General features: G+C 39.0%; 1 protein-coding gene across 4 annotated transcripts in view; it reads left to right on the top strand.

Moving 5' to 3' along the window:
- The window catches only part of ARHGAP10 (Rho GTPase activating protein 10), a 320,443-nt gene that overhangs the window by 123,027 nt on the left and 175,519 nt on the right, over positions 1 to 21,897 (top strand). For all 4 annotated transcript variants that reach the window (XM_042935344.1, XM_042935343.1, XM_042935345.1 and 1 more), the window contains 3 exons: positions 7,857 to 7,986; positions 11,210 to 11,316; positions 13,782 to 13,876. In XM_042935344.1, the coding sequence (XP_042791278.1) occupies positions 7,857 to 7,986; positions 11,210 to 11,316; positions 13,782 to 13,876 (332 nt within the window). The remainder of the gene's footprint in view (positions 1 to 7,856; positions 7,987 to 11,209; positions 11,317 to 13,781; positions 13,877 to 21,897) is intronic.

Here is a 21,897-nt window from a genome sequence, read left to right as displayed (position 1 = left end):
GAGTTTGAGCCCTGCATCAGGCTCTGTGCTGACAGCTTGGAGCTTGCTTGGAGATTCTCTCTTTTCCTCTCTCTCTCTGCCCCTCCCCTGCATGTTCACTCTCTCTCTCTCAAAATAAACAAACATTAAAAAATATTTAAAAAAAGGTTCACAAAATAACTTGGTTAAATATATTCAGAAGTTAACTTACACACTTGAGAACAGCTTTCCCATAGAGAAGTGGGCAAAGAACAGTTGACTGGAAAATTTTTCTGTATCCTCTGGAGTTTAAGGATTGTCATCAGTATTGCCCTGATACTGCTTCTCTAAATATTTATCTCTTTATTTTGTTGTGTTTCTGAGTCTGCTCCTGCAACTCTTTCAAGTAGAGCCTCTTCTTTGTGCCTCACTGGCAATTTTGAGAACACCTGACCAAGGTGTCTTTGCTGTTCATTTTTGCTTTAAGCTAATTCTTTTCCCTTCAGAAATACCTGCACGTTTGAAACACATGGCACTTGTTCTGTGCTACCTGCTGAACATTTTTACTGTATTGCTGTAATTTGCTCATTTCTTGTCCATTTCTCTCATTCCCTCATGATAGCAGCTTTTAGTGTAAAAAAGGGAAAACGCTGGCTATATAAAACTACAAATTACAAAAAGGCATATTATTTTTATGCTCTGTATATTTGTGTATTCAAGGACATATACCCAAATATTAAAACCAAATCATAGTGTCGATTATCTCTGCACTATAATGCCATGGATGATTTTGGTTGGTAAGTATTTTACTATAGTAAAAAAATCGCAAAATCATTTTATAATCAGAAAAAAGGTAAATATTATCTAAAAATGAAAACAAGCTACTTTTCATCTATCTGATTTCACCTTTTCTATTGTAAAAATGATCATACCTCTTTTATTTTTTATTATTTTGGAAGCAACTTATTCCTCATCCACTTTCCATAATCCAGAGTAATACATGGAAAGGAAAACAGAGCAAGATGGCTTTTAGAAGATAGATTTTCTATTTCTAGGAAAATAGATTTCTATATCTGGAAAAATATAAATTGGATCAAAATTGAAGGGTATTTTAAAAAACTGAATTTAAACTTTTGTTATCTTTATCCCCAGAAGAATGTGGGGAAAGAGAGACTAGAATAGAATTCTTCCTAGAAGGAAATTTAATGTGAGAAATCTTAGGATTCATGGAGAATCCCCAGAAAATACTAAGAATAGTTAAGAAGATTTTAAGAATATGCCCAAATATTTTTGTTACAGTGTTGTGAGAAAAATAGAGCACTAAAATAATAAACTATGTTTTTTTCAAAAAGAGATTGGAAGTGATTGTGTAAAAAATACAAATGTGGTTATTTGTGAGAAATAGGTTTATAGTTCCTTTTAATTGCTTTTGAACCTTTTCTTTTTGTAGTTTGTGCCCTTCCCTCTTTGTTTTAAAATCTTGTGGATTAGTTTTTGTATTCTGAAAAAAAAATTAAAAATACAGTTTCTCTTCCAATAAGATTTAAAACAATAAATTGTCAGTTTGATAGTGAAGATTTCCTTTTATCCTCTGTTAGATGAGAATAATTGTGACTCTTGGGTGACTTACTTGTAACAGTAGTAGTCGTAGTAGTAATGGCAGCTAAATTAATTTTGTTACCAAGTGCCAGGTATTACCTGTGTGCTTTATTTGGATTATACACATTTAGTCTTTGTAAAAGTCCTATGATGTAGATTTTTTTTTTTTTATTCCTATTTTACAGATGAGGACAATGAGGATAATAACTTCCTGATATCATATCTTAAGGTCAGGGCTGACACTGGAACTTGGGCAGAATCACTCTAGGGGGTCATGGTGGTTAGTTTCAGCTTCTGTACTCGGATACACGTGGGTCACTCATGGTATTTCTGGGGTCAGTAAATAACAGGAACTGGGAAACATCTTGATATGGCCATTTGCTTGCCTACACCGTAGCAACTTGTGGGTAACATGGGAGTCCCTTTAATTATAAGAACCTAGATTTAGGCCCTGATGTTGCACCTCAACTCACCCCTACCTCGCACCTGTTCTAACCTGTGTTCCCCTCACCCCCATGGAAGGTGTCTTATATGGGATTTAGACTCGATCACCTATTCACTTGGGGTCTGTTGCATAACATTCCTTCTTCTGCCATCTCACATGAGGGGCGATATGAGAATTACAGTGAGGGTGTGTATGTGTGTGTGTGTGTGTGTGTAGGTAGGAACTTACCCCTTTATGTTATGTTCTTTTGCAAAGTTACTAAAGCAGGGCTTCATGGGGTCCACCCTGATGTTTTACAACTACTTCATGAAAGCTTCTTCATAATTTTTATTTTATTTTAAAGAGACAGAGAATATGCAAGCCAGAGGGGCAGAGGGAAAGAGAGAGAGATAATCTTTTTTAAAAAAATTTATTTACTTGAGAGAGAGAGAGAGCATGCTGGAGGGGCAGAGAAGGAGGGAGAGAAAATTCCAAGCAGGCTCTTCACTGGTAGTGCAGAGCCTGACTTGGGGCTCAGACTCACGATCCATTAGATCCTGACCTGAGCTGAAATCAAGAGTTGGCTGCTTAACCCACTGAACCACCCAGGCACCGAGAGAGAGAGACAGAGAGAAAGAAGAGAAAGAAAGAGGCTCCATGCTCAGTGTGGAGCCTGATGTGGGACTCAGTCCCACAACCCTGGGATCATGACCTGAGCTGAAACCAAGAGTCAGATAACTAACTGAGCCATCCAGGTGCCCCTTCATATTTTTAGTTCTGCCTTGCCTTCTTTTCTTCTCTGAGTGAGGTCATGGGGCTAAGATGGGAAAACTTAAAATGGCTATCAGTAGTTGGAGTCAGCCTTTGCCTCTGCTTTGAAAGCTTTATTTCTGGGTATAACACTGTGAAAAGCTCCTTCTCTCCTTAATATGGGACTGAACCTGTGCTAATCTTGACTCACCGGTTTTCCAGACATACTCAGATGGGTCTGAATTCCAGCTTAGTCCCCAAATTGTTCTCCCAAATAGGTGATATAATAAAGTGTTTAATTTAGAAGACTTTATTTAAGACTGGTTTATTTAGAAATTTATTTAGCAAAGCATGCAAGGAAAGGAAATAATACAGTGGTATATTGCTGACAATGGATAGCACTAGCCTAACTTAGAGGTTATTTTGAGGATTAAAACACCAAAAGTAGGGCGTCTGGATGGCTCAGTCGGTTAAGTGTCTGACTCTTAGATTAGCTCAGGTCATGATCTTGCAGTTGTGAGATTGAGTTCTGCATCTGGCTCCACACTGACAGCGTGGAGCCTGCTTAGCATTCTCTCTTTTCCTCTCTCTCTTGCCCTCCCTCCCTCTCTCTCTCGCAAATAATAAATAAACTTAAAGAAAGTAAATAAAACACCAAAAAGTGCTTTCAGTAGTGCCAGTCACAGTGTAAACACTGTCATCGTCACTTACTGTAGAATTTACAGCCTAACGTTATTATTTGATGATATCTTTTAATAGACACCAGAATTTAGAATTGGAGATTACTGGGTTCTAGCCATTCTATTATTTATGTTCAAAGTTTTAAAAAATACAATTTTAACTACCATTCATAATTTACTTAAAATGGTAAAATCCTTTCCCTCCCTTTGCAGTGCACAGTCATAAGCATCTGAGGGAGTAGGACGATGAGGGCAGGGAGTACTCCATGGAGAGCCCTGCAGCAGGGAAAGTCGGGGTGATGGTATAGTGGGAGGGGGGAGGGTGTAGAGGCAGCCTGAAAAAGAGGTGGCTGGAGTAGAGATTGGTTGCATTGAGCAAATGTATTAATTGAGCAAATAAGTAAATAGATTAAGAGTAATGGGAACTAGATTTCTCACTATCTGAAAAGAAATATACAAAATTGGGAAGGGATAGGCTAGAAAGAGACTGGAAGTATTGGATTGGAATTAAATTTACCGGTATGAACATGTGGGTTTTTCCAATATAGAGACATATAGAAATGACAGGTGTATGTGTGTAAAAACACGTATGTATGTGTACATACACACACACACACACACACACACACATCCGTATAGTTTTTCTATCTGCCAAGAAGACCCAGAAGCAGTGACAACCTCTTAGCTGTGAGCACACTGTGTTCAGATTTTGGTTTCTAAATACTACACTCCAGTGAAAGGAATAACAGCTTCTTTGGGGGATATGACTGATTTTAGGACTGGGACAGAGAAAAGTATAAGATGGACCCAGGACTCCTTTGTGAACCAGAAAGTAGGGGATCACTCAAGAAGACATACCAAAAGGTACAGGGGTCAGGTAGAAGGGGCCTCTGCTGGTCAAATGTAGGAAATTTGGGCATTAATATAATTAATGAGAGTATTGGATACAAGTCATGACATAAATAGGAATATACGTGTGTGCATGTGTGTGTCCTTGCTGGCATCTGTGCATACATGGCATGCACATGTCTATATATGTGTGTATCTATGTACAGGCATACCTTGTTCTATTGTGCTTTGCCTTTTGGAGCTTCACAGATACTGCATTTGTTACAAATTGAAGGTTTGTGGCAACCTATGTCCCCCAAGTCTACTGGTGCTATTTTTACAATAGCAGTTGCTTACTTGGTGTCTCTGTCTCAGGTTTTGGAAATTCTTGTGATATTTGATACTTTTTCATTATCATTACATTTGTGATGCTGATCTGTGATCAGTGGTCTTTGATGTCACTGTCATAATTGTTTTGGGGTGCTACAGATTGTGCCTGTATATGATAGCGAACTTGAATGTTGTGTGTTCTGACTGCTCCACTGACCGACTGTCCTGCACCCCCATCTTTCTCCCTCGTCTCAGGCCTCCCTATTTCCTAAGACACAGCAATATTGAGATTGGGTCAGTGAATAACCCTATAATAGCTTCTAAGTGTTCAAGTGAAGGGAAGAATCACACATTAAAGCAAAAGCTAGAAATGTTTAAGTTTAGTGAGGAAGACATGTCAAAAGCCCACAGGGGCTGAAAACTATGCCTCTTGTGCCAAACAGCCAAGTTGTGAGCACAAAGGAAGCTTTCTTGAAGAAAATTAAAGGTGCTGCTCCACTGAACACATGAATAATACGAAAGTGAAACAGTCTTGGGGTGCCTGGGTGGCTCAGTTGGTTAAGCATCTGACTGGATCTCAGCTCAGGTCTTGATCTCAGGGTCATGAGTTCAGGCCCTGCTGTCAGCTCTGTGCTGGGTGTGAAGCCTGTTGAGGAAAAAAAAGGTGAAACAGTCTTAATGCTGATACAGAGGAAATTTCAGTGGTTTGGACAGGAGCTCAAACTGGCTACAACATTCCCTTAAGCCAAAGACTAATCTAGAGCAAGGCCCTAACTCTCTTCAATTCCATGAAGCGTGAGAGAAGTGAAAAAGCTGCAGAAGAAAAGTCAGAAGCTAGCAGAAGTCGGTTTGCGAAGTTTATGGGAAGAAGCTGCTTCTATAAGAGAAAAGTGCAACATGAAGTAGCAAGTGCTGCTGGAGAAGCTGCAGCAAGCTATCCAGAAGGTCCAGCTGAGATAATTCATGAAGGTGGCCTCATGATACAGCAGATTTTCAGCGCAGATGATGCCTGGCTTCAAAGGACAGGCTGACTCTCTTGTTAGAGGCTAATATAGCTGGTGACTAAGTTGAAGCCAGTGCTCATTGACCATTCTGAAAATCCTAGGGCCCTTAAGAATTAGGCTAATTCTAGTCTTACCTGTGCTCTGTAAACGGAACAACAAAGCCAGATGCAGCACATTTATTTACAGCATAATTTACTGAGTGTTTTAAGTCCTCTGTTGAGACCTAGATGCCATTAAGAACATTTGTGATTCATGGGAAGAGGTCAAAATACCAATATAAGCAGGAGTTTGGAAGAAGCTGATTTCAACTCTTATGGATGACTTTGAGGGGTTCAGGACTTCAATGGAGGAAGTAACTGCGGATGTGGCAGAAATAGTGAGAGAACTAGAATTAGAAGTAGATACAGCCTGAAGGTGGGATTGAATTGCTTCAGTCTCATGATAAAACTTTAACAGAGAAGTTGCTTTTTATGTATGAGTAAAGAAAATGGTTTCTTGATATGGAATCTATCCTGGTGAAGCTGCTATGAAGATTTGCTAAAATGACAACAAAGAAGTTAGAATATTCCATAACTTTAGCTGATAAAGCAGTAGCAGGGTTTGAGAGGATTGAGTCCAATTTTGAAAGAAGCACTGTCGTGGGTGAAATGGTACCAAACAGCACTGCATGCTGCAGGGAGATTTTTCATGAAAGGAAGAGTCATTTGATGTGGCATATATCGTTGTTGTCTTACTTCAAGAAATTGCCACAGTCACCCCAACCTTCAGCAACCACCATCCTCATCAGTCAGCAGGCGTCAACATCAAAGCAAGACCCTCCACCAGCAAAATGATTGACTCACTGAAAGCTCAGAAGATGGTTAGCATCTTCTTTTAGCAATAAAGTGGTTTTTATTTAAAATATGTACCTTTTAAAGACATAATTCTATTGCACACTTAATAGACTACAGCATAGTGTAAACAGAACTTTTGTATACACCAGGAAACCTAAAAATTCATGTGACTTGCTTTATTGCTACATTTGCTTTATTGCGGTGGCCTGGAACCAAACCCCCAATATCTCAGAGGTATTTATGTGTATAAATATTCTACACACAGATGTACCTTCAGAAAGAAGTGAGCGTTGGGAGTTGTCACTAAGCAAAGTGACAAAGGAGGCAAATAAATAAAATCAGGGTAAGATGAGTATTAAAATGGGGACAAGAAATCCTGGAGGCTTGAGAAACAGGAAGGGAAGAGAGAACTGGTATTAACAAATGAGTTCCACCCTCCCTGCAATCCTGCGTTTTGTTCTAGCACATAAAGTTTATTTTTTTAACTCTCAGCTTGTTTTTTTAAAATAAACTTCTGAAGATAAGTTTTCCCCTTTGCAGTCTGCATTTATCAGACTCCTCTTCTCCTAAAGAATGTGTACCATTCTACCATTTTTCTATTCTAGGACCGTTGGTAACCTCTTTCCTTGTAGGGAGGAGAGGGTAGGAATTTCAATAAAAATTTTTTATCTCCGCTTGTCCACAGTTTCACATCAGCAGTTTTTTGGTGTTAATACAATTATTTTAGAGTGTGGATGAAAGAAATGTCCAGAAACTTGGTGGTGCTGACTCATCATGCTTGCCTTGGTAATTTTGTCACTTCACCTTGCATATACGTTTTCAGGGTAGCCGTTTGACAGAGATATTGGCATGCTGAGTCTCCTGGGTTTCAGAAATGTGATTTGTCTCTTCAGATAGCAAAGACATTATTTGTACATGAAATTCCCCCCCCCCCCCCTCCTTTATCTGAGAAGAAATATCATTTCAACTGCAATTGCCATGACCTGGAGAAGATGACCTCATATTTATTAGTTTGCAGAGCAGAATTAAGTTTTTCAGATTCTGAGTACTTAATATTGCTGGTATAATAACAAAGAGTCAGGTTGATTGTGCAAAGGAAAGACTTCCAATATATTTTATGACCTATTTTTTTTAAATCTAAGATTTAGTAATATTGTGAGACATGGAGGTAGGAATCCTTACGTTGAATAACACAATTATTCTTGGTGTTAGAAAGCTTCGAAAGTAATCCCTACTTGGCTTATTAGACTCCTATTAGCTATTTTACCAGTAATGTTTTTCTTTGAATGACAGTCTTAAAGAGACACACTGGAAAGGATGGGTATACCTTGAGAAGTTTATAGAAAAATCCTACAAATTTAATTATAGTTATCCAGAGGCTTAAAAATGTACATCCAAAACACATGAAAACTGAAAACATATGTGTATATATATATTTTATCTATTTCAGACGCGGAATCGTTTTGAAGGAACAAGGTCAGAAGTGGAAGAACTTATGAACAAAATCAGACAGAATCCCAAGGACCACAAACGAGCAAGTCAGTTCACAGCAGAAGGCTACCTGTATGTACAGGAAAAAAGTAAGAGGACCCCGAGCAATGATGAATGACTGATGAAAAATTATTTTAAAACTCTTACTGTAATTACTCGATTTTTGGAATAATTATTCCTACCACTTCCTCTGCCCCCTCCTGTCCTAGAAGGTATATTTTATATTTGGGGGGAAAGCACATTTCTGCTCTGGGGAGGGGACCCTGAAATGAAGAACTCAAGATGCACCCTGTTTTCTAGCTGCACCCCCAAATTCTGTACCATACTTTGCTAACGCTTGTGAGGATGCCGGAACATGGTGTAAGGCTGAAAGCAAGGCGTGGTATTATCTTTTTCCTCCTTTCCCTTCACCCCCGTCCTTCTCACCTACGCATACACATAGGCACATTCATATACATATGCACACCCTCCTCCTCCCACAACTCCTTTTCCATGTTAAAGTCAAGAGGGACATATTCTTCCTATTCCTTCACGTCATTGCTTTCCACACCAATCTGAGATCATTTGTTCTTGCTAAAATTATCAGGGTGATTGCAGATGGCTATACAAAATATTCCTAGGTGGCATCCTAACTTATCTCACTGCATTTTTAGTATTGTTGCTCTCAGTGAATATGCAGTGCATAGAGTGTCCTTATTTTGAAAATTAAGGCACCTAAAAATTCTTTAAAACTTTTGACAGTTTGGTCTTATTTTAACTGTTCAGCTCTTAAACTTTACTTCTTCAACTGTAGAACCCAAGTACTATGTGGTAGAAAGGAGGAGAATGTGAAAAGGTTTCTGTATTTGCTCTCTTCCTGCCTCCCCACCCTTGACCGCCGTCAGAATACTTAACAATTTTCACTGAGCATGGCTGATTTACAGGACTTTCAAACTGACCACTGTAGTAGGAGGGCATACTCGTGGGCTAGCTATGGGATATCTGTGCTTCAAGTTGAAGCTAATGCATATGTAGTCGGCAGAGTGGTTGTTCTTTTTCTCTCTGTCCTTATGTAATCTGGACCTCCATACTCTTCACGTCTCATGAAGAGGAGTTACATGGCGAGCAGAACTCTATTTTTCTGACACTTCAGCTTTTTAATCTGTTTGTTCAATGAATTTGAAAGGACTAAATTAACATGTAGGGTAGAGACAGAAGGATAGAATTTTTGTATTATATGCCCAAGTGAAAATCACAGGAAACTTTAATTTTTAGATTCGTAACTGTTGCTCAGCTTAACTGGCTTTGAGAGAAATTGGGCTGAAACTAGTTGGAAAAACAGAATGAAAACAACAGTGGCAAAAGTCTCCTCTTGTTAACTGTGTGCCAGGCACTGTGCTAAGCTTGTTATACACCTCACTTAGTCCACTAAAAAACCCTATGAAGTGTATGGGGCTATTATTGCCCCATTTACCATTGAGAGAATGAAAATACCATTGAGAAAATAGGTAAATAATGTTGTTTAGATCATACAAGTCTGAACGCTGGCGTTGTCTGTCTGTGTTGTGCTCTCTAGTATATTATCTGGACCATGGACGGTGTGAAAAGCCTATATGCTTGGGTCAGATGGGAGTCAGGAAAGGATGCTGGCTTAATTAGTGGGGAGACCTTGTTATGTGGGGCCAGAGACTCGGATTTGAGGTTAGGCTTTGTCATTTCTTGGGCATTTGGTCTAAGCTTAAATTTTTTTTTTTTTTAATTAAAAAGATAATACGCCATCCTCCCTCAACATTTTTTTCTTAGGAATGAAATACCTGCACAATATGTTTTGAACCATAGAATAGGATACCAAGCTAGCTATTCCACATACACACACACACACACACACACACCCCAGTGGTTCCTGAATTGTGGTTTTTGCACTCATGATGGTCTGAGGTGGGATTACTGTGGTCTGGTAACCCCTTTCAACCCTCTACTGTCCCCAAGACAATGTGGTCAGTTTTTCCTAAAGCTTGGTGGATTCCTTTTGAATGAGTCCCTTTTTCCCTCCTAAGCTTGTCCTTCTTGATTTTTAGATGTAGAAAGTTTACTTGTTTGTAGATGAAATTATGGTGACAAAACAAGTTACTTGCTTTTTATTTTTTTAATATAATTTATTGTCATATTGGTTTCCATATAGCACCCAGTGCTCATCCCAACAAGTGCCCTCCTCAGTGCCCATCACCCACTTTCCCCTCTCCCCCACCCCCTATCATCCCTCAGTTTTCTGTATTTAAGAGTCTCTTATGGTTTGCTTCCCTCCCTCTCTGTTTGTAACTTTTTCCCCCTTCCCCTTACTTTTTTAAAGTTTATTTATTTTGACAGAGAGAGAGAGAGAATGATCGCATGCATGTGAGTGAGCACGAGAGCAAGGGAGGAGCAGAGAGAGAGAGGAAGAGAGAGAATCCCCAGCAGGCTCCGTACTGAGCCTGATGTGGGGCTCAATGAGTTCATGACCTGAGCCAAAATCAAGAGTCAGATGCTTAACTGACTGAGCCACCCAAGAGCCCTGTTACTTGCTTTTTTTTTTTTTTTTTTTTTTTTTAATGTCTTTACTTGGTAAAAGACAAAATGGTCAACCTCTGGGTGACCTAACTTGTGTTATAATTGTACTTTTATTGGCATGTGAAACTCCAGATTGCTAGGTACTCCTTATGTAGACCACTGTCTTCTAAGAGCTCTGATGGTGATAATATCGACTCTACAAGAGGTAAAGAGTGGTTCTGAGAATGTTCTGGTCAGATGTAGATAGCACCTCTCCATTCTTCATTTTTCATTTTAAAGCTTACCTTTACAAAGCATCATTAGTAAGGGCAGCTACCTACCAGGGTGCTAGAGTGGACTCAGAACTCCTGAGATGCTAGATTCTGTGATTGTATCATATTGAGAGGCCAGAACCAAATCCAGAACTATCACATACATTGAATGGAATCGTTGAAACCCTTGTGAACTCTTAATACCTAGAAATAAACAAAAAGTATAGTTCACAATTAAGACATTTTTAGGTGTGAGATAATGGTGTGGCAAACTGAGAAGTATGTCTTTGACTCATTGCTCTGTTGCTAAAAAGTATTGCATTTTCTCTCAAATGATCTCTCTCAGGCTTATTTTCCCTACTTTTTTTTTTTTTTTTTTTTTTTTTTTAATTGGAATCCACATCGTTGCTGGTTTGTTTCCTTGAGCTGTGTTAGTTGCTGCTTATTTTTTTTTTTCCTCTATAGTAATGCGTTTGGCACTCTCTGTATCTGCTTATTTATGAGGAAAAATTTAAAGATCTATTTCTTATTGAAGGGCCTGCTCCATTCGGTTCCAGTTGGGTCAAACACTACTGCATGTATCGGAAAGCAGCCAAGAAGTTTAACATAATCCCATTTGAGCACAGATCTGGGGGAAAGCTTGTAAGTATTTGATTATGTATTTTTGTATTCTGTGTGACAGGTAGTTTTTTGAGGCTGACATTTTAATGGTGTATATATTCATTAATGGTAAATATACTGTATCTTGTTTTTAGGATTCAGATCTTTGTTTTCTTTTGTTCCTAAATGAAATAGGCCAATAAATAACAGCCTTGTGGTTTTTGAATTGTATGTGTGGGTTTTTATGGTCAGGACTAGAATCCTTTTATGTCCAGTATTATTAGAGGATGTAGTGAACACCTACGAGAAGCTTTCACGACTCTGTGTTCTGTCAGGTCAGTGTTCACACAGATCGGATGTGCGCACATGTATTCACAGCCTGAAAACATTATACAGTAGGTAGTCTATAATGAATCATATTGTTTTCCATTTAGATGTACAAAGTTCTCACTTAGGCAGTTCCCATTTATTTCCCACAGAAATAAGTAGCAAAACAACACGTGATAGCAAGAAAACCTTAGGAGTTTGCTGTGTAAAAATGATGATCATTATTTGGGTTTTAAATAGAAACTGCAACTCATAGCAATAATCTATAGTGTGGAGACAAAGCTCTTCCACCAGTATTGAATGTAATTGGTAACATGTTAAAAAAAAAAAAAAGGTGAACTCATTGCTTACTGGGTGGATGGGTATGATTTTGCTTTGGTGAATACAGAATTAACCCAGGTTCACTTCTATTTACGTATACTTTGCATCTTCCTGAAAAATGCTTAAAGCAGCTTATAATATAAACATAGTTATGTAATAAACATGGAAAATCAGGGCCGTGGAGAAGAGGAGGAAGTCAGGATATCACTCTTTTTTTTTTTTTTCTAATGTTTATTTATTTTTGAGAGAGCGAGAGTGCATGCTTGCAAACAAGGGAAGGGCAGAGAGAGAGAGAGAGAGAGAGAGAGAGAGAGAGAGAGAGAGGATCCCAAGACTCTGAAGCAGACTCCGTGTTGTCAGTGCTGAGCCTGACACAGGATTCAGACTTACCAACCATGATATAATGACCTGAGCCAAAATCAAGAGTCAGATTTAGCTTAACTGACTAAGCTACCCAGGGACTCTGTGAGGATATCATTCTTTTTTTTTTTTTTTTTTAATTTCTATTATGTTTGTTTATTTTTGAGAGAGCGAAAGAGAGAGAGAGAGAGAGAGAGACAGAGTGTGAGCAGAGGAGGGACAGAGAGAGAGAGGGGGAGAGACACAGAATCTGAAACAGGCTCCAGGCTCTGAGTTGTCAGCACAGAGCCCGATGCTGGGCTCGAATTCATGAACTGCGAGATTATGACCTGACCTGAAGTCGGACGCTTAACCGACTTAGCCACCTAGGTGCCCCCAGGATATCACTCGAAAAAGGCTGATGGGGTTAAGATTGAGCATGAGGACGGGGCGCCTGGGTGGCTCAGTCGGTTGAGTGTCCGACTTCAGCTCAGGTCACGATCTCACGGTTCGTGAGTTCGAGCCCCGCGTCAGGCTCTGGGCTGATGGCTCAGAGCCTGGAGCCTGCTTCCGATTCTGTGTCTCCCTCTCTCTCTGCCTCTCCCCCATTCATGCTCTGTCTCTCTCTGTCTCAAAAATAAATAAGCATTAAAAAAAAAATTAAAAAAAAAAAGATTGAGCATGAGGGTTGAGTGTTAGTCACGAGTCAGGACTAACTCAAATGCTAAGATAAGAGATGCCTTTCTGCTAAACCACCAAATAATAAAAAATACTTTTAAAATATAATGACTGTTAATATTTAAAATATTGGTATATTTGAATGTTTGTTTAGTATTATTTGGAGATTCTTGTATTTTAGAAAATGTCAGAATAGTCTAGAAGTATATACTCAGAGTTCTTAACAGTTTTTACCCAGAACCCATGTTCCTGCATTGCCTCTATCTCCCTTGGATGGTTTAGTGAGGTAAAATAGTACTGTATTAAAACAAATTAAGTAAAGATAAATTCAGGGTGATTCACTAAGGAAACAAAACCTATATTGAGTGGTCTAGCTTTTGATGATCACAGTAGCTGATCTAGGGCCCTTTGATACATTATGCTTTTTAGGTAGATTCATATGGAATTGAAGTTTTTGTAGGTCAAAAATGGTCACATATTGACTGTTTCATACAGTGTAACATAATGCGAATTAAAAACAAATTATTCTTTTAAAAAGTGCAGTAAGAGAATAACAAATATTCTAGCATTTGGAAACCATATTGTTAATCTGCCCTTTAAAATCAGTGCTCATGAAGTCTGGTTTAGTGTTACTGTAATCAGAGAAAGATCTAGAAAACCTTAAGGAAAAGAGGATGATGAAAATTAAGATTATACATATAGTTTAAACTCGTTTGAAAGAGAACAGGATAAATGGACTTAAAATCTTGAAACTTGTGCCCCCTCTGACCCCAATATAGGATTCTTCAATATGTTTATGTTTATATTGTATTTTTGAGAATGTTAAAAATGATTATTTTCAGGGGGATGGAGAAGTGTTCTTTTTGAAAGAATGTACCAAGAGGCATACTGACTCCATTGACAGAAGGTTTTGTTTTGACGTGGAAGCTGCTGACCGGTAAGTTATTACAATCATGCCACTTAAGGAAAGAAGCCTATAAAAAATGATTTAAAGAATGGAGGTTAATTGAAACTGAGGTTTCCTTGGCCTGAAAGAATGTTATCTTGTTACATTTCCAGGCTTTGTGTTCATTTTGACCTGTTAGTCTTTGTCCCTGTGTTTAGCTGTGGAGTGATAGCTTGCTCTCGGCTGGAGTTGGAGTTCTTCTAACCAGTAATTAAAAAATTACCTTGGAGCATTTCATTGTTGACCCAGGCCTGACTGGTGGCACTGAAAGAATAATGAATGAAACTGAGGAAGTAGGTGACATAGCTGACAAGAGATAGTGGGCTGTTAATACAGAATATTCATTTTTGTGTGTGGGAATTTTCAGTGTGTATATTCTGTATGTGATGGAGGGTTGTAGGCAAACTATTCAAAGATTAGTTATTATTTCCCTTGTCATATGACTTTAAGTTATTATAAAAGAATCTTTGCTAGAGAGGAGGAAGTAAAAACAGAAAAAAGTTCGTCCGATAACATTACTACTTGTCTGGCATTTACTTCTGTGTCCGATTGTACTAAGGAAAATCCTGGTACTCAGAGAATGTTTCTTTCGTAACGTCTCACAGTATGGTGGTTCCTTGCCACTCCTGGTTTTGTCAACACTGGTCTTTAGCTAAGGCTGTTTCATAGTTGTATAATAAAAGTTTACAATATGAGACTTCTGTAACAAAAGTTCATTTCAGGTCACATACAAAAGTAATTAATGCTTCCCCTTCCCTTAGAGGATGTGACCAAGTCTATGGCGTTGGTGCAGAGAGGGAAGAGCTATGCTTTACTTTCCAATAAATGGATTGAAGAGCAGGTGTGTAAAAGTGTGCCGTTAAGCACCATGATAAATTTGGTACCACCATGAAGAAGGCAGGTAGTTTAATAAGCATTTTGCCAAGAGTGGGAAAAAAAATGAAAGAGGATGTCATTGCGGAAGATGTTAAATTTCAAGCCAGCAAGGGCTGGTTCAGATACCTTAAGACATTCAGGCTGTCTAGTATAACTTGAACATATGTGTGTATATGCCCATAGTGGGCATTTACTGAGTCCTAAGTGCCAGACAGTGCTCTCCATTCTTCCATGCTTTATCTCATTTTATCCTCATCACAGCCCTGTCAGGTAGGTATTATCCTTTTCATTTTATGATGGGAATCTGGAGGCATAGAGAGCTTGAGTGATTCTCCCAAGGGCATGTAGTTGGTAAGTGGAGGAGCTGAGATTTTGAGGCATTCTGAGATTTCTGAGAGGCATTCTGCCTCTAGAGCCCCTTCTGCTTCTTAGCCACGATGCTGTAAGTGAGTATTACCATGTAATTGTGACATTCCCTAAATAATTGAAAAAGGTGAATCAGCAGTGTTGTCTACTAGAAAATATGTAAATGTAGTTAATCTGATTTGCTTTGAAAGCAGGATACTCCTAGTACTTTCGTTTATTGTTTTATTCCAGTTCGTATTGTTTTTGCCTAACCCTATATTTTTTTCTAAGACCTGACCATGCCAAATGCACTTGGTCAACGATGATTCTTACTATGATTGTAAGCATTTCTCACTCTTCCCAGTGATCGATGAGGGATTACTGTGGAGTTACTTTCATTTATAAAGCAAAAGATAATACCTTATAAATAGGCTCTGAGAACTGGGGAAGACTTTAGAGGTGATCTGTTCTAGTGGTTTTTAAACTGTTTTATAAGGAACCCCCCTTTTCAAATAAAATTTTACATTTATATGTATATGAAACAAAAAAGTTGCCTTACTAAAGTGGGGCAAGGGGCCTGGATCTGTACTCTTTCAGTTTCCTTCTTCTTGCAGACATCTCTAATTTGCTTCTGCTGACACCCAGAGCTGCTTTCTGTGGCAGGGGTACCGCTAGTCTAGATAGATGGTTGAAGAAAGGCAGACGGAGGATCTGATGTCTAGTTGGTGACTGATGAATTATTTGGAGTCAGCTGGGGTTGAGACTCCTATTCCAGGCAGAGTGAATGGCATATCTGAGGGCCTGTAGGCAAGGGAGGGCGTGGCCCATTTGACATCCCCAGAGACACCAATGACACTGGAGCAGCCAGGAAGAGTGGGAGAAGAAGCTTGAGATGGGGGCAAGGGCCTGAGGTATTTTAGCTTAATACATTAAATGGTTTTAAGTAGAGTAGCAGGTGATACATTATACATTATATGTTTCAAGACTCACCCTGGCAGAGTAGAGACAGGTCTAGAGATGGCAACAGTAGGGGCCCTGGATTAGTGTTGGTAGATTGGAAATGGAAGCTAAGGGATCCATTTGAGGGAGATGCTTAGAGCTAAGTTTAGAGACAAATTGGATGTTGGAGTAGGAAGGTGAAGTAAAGGAAGTAAAGGAAGTGAAGGAAGGGAAGGTTTCTGGCTTAAGCAACTAGGTGGTGCCATTTACTAAGATGGAAAACCAAGGAGGCCCAGAGATGGATGGAGGATGATGAATTCAGCTGTGGTCATATTGAGTTAGATTGTTGTGAGTCATTCAGTAAGAAATCCATTGGCACCTAGGACATTGATCTGAGGATTAATGCAACAGTCTGCATAACTTGAGCCACAGAACTTGGCAGGTACATAGTGCAGAAAGGTGAACTGGGGGAGAGAAAAGCTGCAGAGGGTAGGGAGCTGTTTTTGCAGACAGAGGATAGAGAAAGAGAATGGGGGAGAGAGTGGTGTGTAGGATTGTGCAAGAAAAGCACTCCCCCCCCCCCCCCCCCCAGTAGCTGGAGAGAGAGAGAGAAAGAGTGAAAACACTCACAGGGGACTGAATAAGAAGTCTGTTCCCCACAACCATTGGCAGGAAGAAAGCAGAGAGTTTCAGTACCACCAGGATTCTACAAACAGTGGAGCGCAGAGTCCGAAGCTCTGGAGCTCAGTGCCTGGTGGTGCTCTGGTGAGGAAGCAGGGAGAATCCCCAGGAGCAGGCATTGGAGTCTGTGGGGTCTGTGTGCCATAAGGGGAGAGGCAGTTTCCCTGCTTGCAGTGCATTTGGTAGAGGCCATAAACCTCCCCACAGGCAAAGGTCCCAGTGGACCCCAGAGAGCAGCCACGTTTGTTGGTATTGGGACAAAGATGCCAGAGTGAGGTGAAACCTGGCACTGACTGTGCTGTGGTTTGCCATAATCTCTGAACCTCTGACACTGCATGATCACAGGAATGTTTTGTGGGGCAAGCCGGCACCCAACCATTGCTCAGTGAGACCCTCCCCTAGAGAGTGAGCACGGGTCCAAGCCCCGGCGGTTTCTGAAGCATGTGGTTTTGAAACACAACCCCATCTGAGATACAACTCTGGAGGGAGGTGCCGCCTAGCAGGCAGATGGCTTGGATGTAGACAGGGTAGAGGGGGAAGTTAGATGGAGGCCTGAGACAAAGGAAGGGTGCCTGATTGTGGGTCAGTGAGAGCGCAGAGTTCCTGTGTCAGAGACTAGGGAGCTGGAGAAACCATTTTCACCTCTCCTGCGCAGGCGCACCACACTGATCCACTCCAGTGAGCTGAGCAGCACCACTTAGTGGAGAATGGATTCGTTACACAAAGTCCCACCAAACTGTTCCCTCCAAGCACATTCTCTAGAAGACCAGCACAAGTCATTCCACTCACTTAGTGTACAGATTATAGAGGGCTTCATAGTTTCAGTTCTAGGGGAAACTGGGTTTCATTCTGTTCACTGGTTCATTTATTTGTTCATTTTCTTTGCATCTGTTTTTGCTTAATTGTTTTTCTTTTTTTCTGTTTCTTCCTCATTCTTGGATACAGAAAGAAAATATTATTTTTACTACTTTATTTTTTAGTTTTTTAAATTCTACTTCATTTTATTCTATTATATAATTATTTCTAATTTTTAAATTTTTTCTTTTTTTCCCCTTTTCTTCTTTTTCTGTATTCTATCAAGCTTCTTTCAACAAGCAGAGCAAAACATGTAGGATCCGTCTTCCTTTATTTGATTTTTGTTTTGTTTTTAATTTAATTTTTTAATATTTTTTTTCCTCCAAAATGACAAATTGAAGGAATTTACCCCAAAAGAAAGAATAAGAAGAAATGACAGCCAGGGTCTTAACACAGATATAAGCAAGATATCTGAACTAGAATTTAGAATCACAATAATAAGAATACTAGCTGGGATTGAAGAAAAGCATAGAGTCCCTTTCTGTGGAGATAGAAGAAATAAAATCTAGTCAGAATGAAATTAAAAATGCTATAACCGAGATGCAATCTTGAATGAATGCCACGATGGCAGGCTGGGTGAAGCAGAGCAGTGAATCAGCAATTTAGAAGATAAAATTATGGGGAATAATGAAGCAGGAAAAAAAGGGGGAAACAAAGGTAAAAGATCATGATACAAGACTTAGAGAACTCAGTGACTTATTAAAAAGGAATAATATCCAAATCATAGGAATCATAGAAAATTAAGAGAGAGAAAAAGGGGCAGAAGGTTTATGTGAGCAAATTATAGTGGAAAACTTTCCTAATCTGGGGAAGGACACAGATCTCAAAATCCAAGAAGCACAGAGAACTCCCAGTGGATTCAACAAAAACCAACCATCAACAAGGCATATCATTGTCAAATTCACAAAATACACAGACAAGGAAAGAATTATGAAAGCAGTAAGGGGGGAAAAGAGCCCTTAACCTTTATGGGAAGACAGATCAGGTTTGCAGCAGACCTATCCACAGAAACTTGGCAGGCCAAAAAGGAGTAGCAGGATGTATTTAACATGCTGATTCAGAAAAAAATATGCAGTCAAGAATTATCCATCAAGGCTGTCATTCAGAATAGAAGGAGACAGAGAATTTCCCAGATAAAAACTGAAGGAGTTTGTGATGACTAAACCAGCCCTGCAAGAAATTTTAAGGGGGCCCTTTGGAGAAAAGACAAAACAAAAAAGAACAAAAGCAACAAAGGCTAGAAAGGACCAGAGAACACCATCAGAAATACCAACTCAACAGGCAACACAATGGTGCTAATTTCGTATCTTTCAGTACTTATTCTAAATGTTAATGGACCAAACACTTTAATCAAAAGACATAGGGTATCAGAATGGATAAGAATACAAGATCCATCTATATGTGCTTACAAGAGACTCATTTTAGACCTAAAGACACCTGCAGATTGAAAGTGAGGGGATGGAGAACCATCTATCATGCTAATGATCATCAAAAGAAAGCCAGAGTAGCCATGTTTATATCAGACAAACTAGATTTTAAAATAAAGACTGTAACAAGAGATGAAGAAGGGCATTATATTGTAATTAAGGGGTCTTTCCACCAAGAAAATCTAACAGTTGTAAACATTTATGCCCCCAAAGTGGTAGCACACAAATATATAAATCAGTCACAAACATAAACTAATAGATGATAATACCATAATAGTTGGGGACTTCAACGCCCCATTTATAGCAATAGATCATCTAAACTGAAAATCAACAAGGAAACAATGGCTTTGAATGACACCCTGGACCAGATGGACTTAACAGATATATTCAGAACATTTCATCTTAAAGCAGCAGAATACATGTTCTTCTTGAGTGCACAAGGGACATTCTCCAGAATAGATCACATACTGAGTCAGAAATGAGCCCTCAACAAATACAAAAAGATCAAGATCATACCTTGTATATTTTCAGACTATAACACTATGAAACTTGAAATCAACCACAAGAAAAAATTTGGAAAGACCATCAATACTTGGAGATTAAAGAACATCCTATTAAAGAATGAATGGGCTAACCAAGAAATTAAAGAGGAAATTAAAAAGTACATAGAAGTCAATGAAAATGAAAACACAACAGCCCAAAACCTTGGATATGGCAAAGGTGGTCATAAGAGGGAAGTAATCCAGGCCTTCCTAAAGAAGGAAGAAAGGTCTCAAATACACAACCTAATCTTACATCTAAAAGAGCTGGAAGAAGAACAGCAAATAAAGCCCTAAAGCAGAAGACGGGAAATAATAAAGATTGGAGCAGAGATCAACGATATTGAAATAAAAAAGAACAGATCAATGAAACCAGGAAGTGGTTTGTTGAAAGAATTAACAAAATTGATAACTCCCTAGCCAGATTGCTCAAAAAGAAAAAAGAAAGGACCCAAATAAAGAAAATCATGATTGAAAGAGGAGAGATCAAACCAACACTGCAGAAATACAAATAATAATGAGAGAATATTATGAGCAATTATATGCCAACAAATTGGGCAATTTGGAAGAAATGGACAAATTCCTAGAAATGTATAAACTACCAAAACTAGATCATTAAGAACTAGAAAATTTGAACAGACCCATAACCAGTAAAGAAATTGAATCAGTAATCAAAAATCTCCCAACAAACAAGAGTCCAGGGCTGGATGGCTTTCCAGGGGAATTCTGCCAAACATTTAAGGAAGAGTTAATAACTGTTCTTTTGAAGCTGTTCCAAAAAATAGAAATGGAAGGAAAACTTTCACACTTCTTCTACAAGGCCAGCATTACCTTGATTCCAAAACCAGACAAAGACCCCACTAAAAAGGAGAACTATAGACCAATTTCCCTGATGAACCTGGATGCAAAAATTGTCAACAAGATACTAGCCAACCGGATCCAACAATACATTAAAAAATTATACACCACGATCAATTGGGATTTATACCTGGGAGGCAGGGCTGGTTCAATATCTGCAAATCAATCAGTGTGATATATCACATGAATCAAAGAAAGGATAAGAACCACATGATCCTCTCAATAGATGCAGACAAAACATTTGACAAAATACAGCATCCTTTCTTGATAAAAACCCTCAAGACACTAGGGATAGAGGATCATATATCAAGATCATAAAGGCCATATACGAAAAACTCACTGCTAATATCATCCTCAATGGAGAAAAACTTCAAACTTTCCCTGTAAGGTCAGGAACACAACAAGGATGTCCACTTTCACCACTGTTATTCAACATAGCATTGGAAGTCCTAGCACGAACAACGAGACAATGCAAAGAAATAAAAGGCATCCAAATCAGCAAGGAGGAAGTCAAACTTTCACCCTTCGCAGATGATGTGATGCTCTATGTGGAAAACCCAAAAGACTCCACCAAAAACTGCTAGACCTGATTCATGAATTCAGCAAAGTTGCAGTATATAAATTCATTGTAAAGAAATTGGTCACATTTCTATACACAAATAATAAAACAGCAGAAAGAGAAATCAAGGAATCGATCCCCTTTACAAGTGCACCAAAAACCATAAAATACCTAGGAATAGACCTAACCAAAGAGATGAAAAATCTATATACTGAAGACTATAGAAAGCTTATGGAAGAAATTGAAGGAGACACAAAATAATGGGAAAACATTCCATGCTCATGGATTGAAAGAACTGTGACGATACTTCCCAAAGCAATTTACATATTCAGTGCAATCCCTATCAAAATAATACCAGCATTCGTCACAGAGCTAGAACAAACAGTCCTAAAATTTGTGTGGAACCAGAAAAGAGCCCGAATAGCCAAAGAAATCCTGAAAAAGAAAACCAAAGCTGGAGGCATTACAATTCCAGACTTCAAGCTGTATTAGAAAGCTGTAAGCATCAATACAGTATGGTACTGGCACAAGAACAGATGCATAGATTAACGGAGCAGAATACAGAACCCAGACATGGACCCACAATCATATGGCCAGCTAATCTTTGACAAAGCAGGAAAGAATATCCAATGGAATAAAGACAGTGTCTTCAGCAAATGGTGCTGGGAAAACTGGACAGCGACATAAGAATGAACCTGGACCACTTTCTTAGACCGTACACAAAAATAAAGTAGATGAAAGTCCTGAATGTAAGGCAGGAAGCCATCAAAATCCTAGAGGAGAAAACAGGCAACAACCTTTTTGACCTTGGTTGCAGCAACTTCTTACTTGGCATATCTCCAGAGGCAAGGGAAATAAAAGCAAAAATGAATGATTGGGACCTCATCAACATAAACATTTTAGACCTAAAGACACCTGCAGATTGAAAGTGAG

This window comes from Panthera leo, chromosome B1 (genome assembly GCF_018350215.1).
Source record: "Panthera leo isolate Ple1 chromosome B1, P.leo_Ple1_pat1.1, whole genome shotgun sequence".
Classification (NCBI taxonomy): domain Eukaryota; kingdom Metazoa; phylum Chordata; class Mammalia; order Carnivora; family Felidae; genus Panthera; species Panthera leo.
The sequence above is the reverse complement of the archived record's forward strand: the minus strand, read 5'-3'. Positions and strand labels throughout refer to the sequence as shown.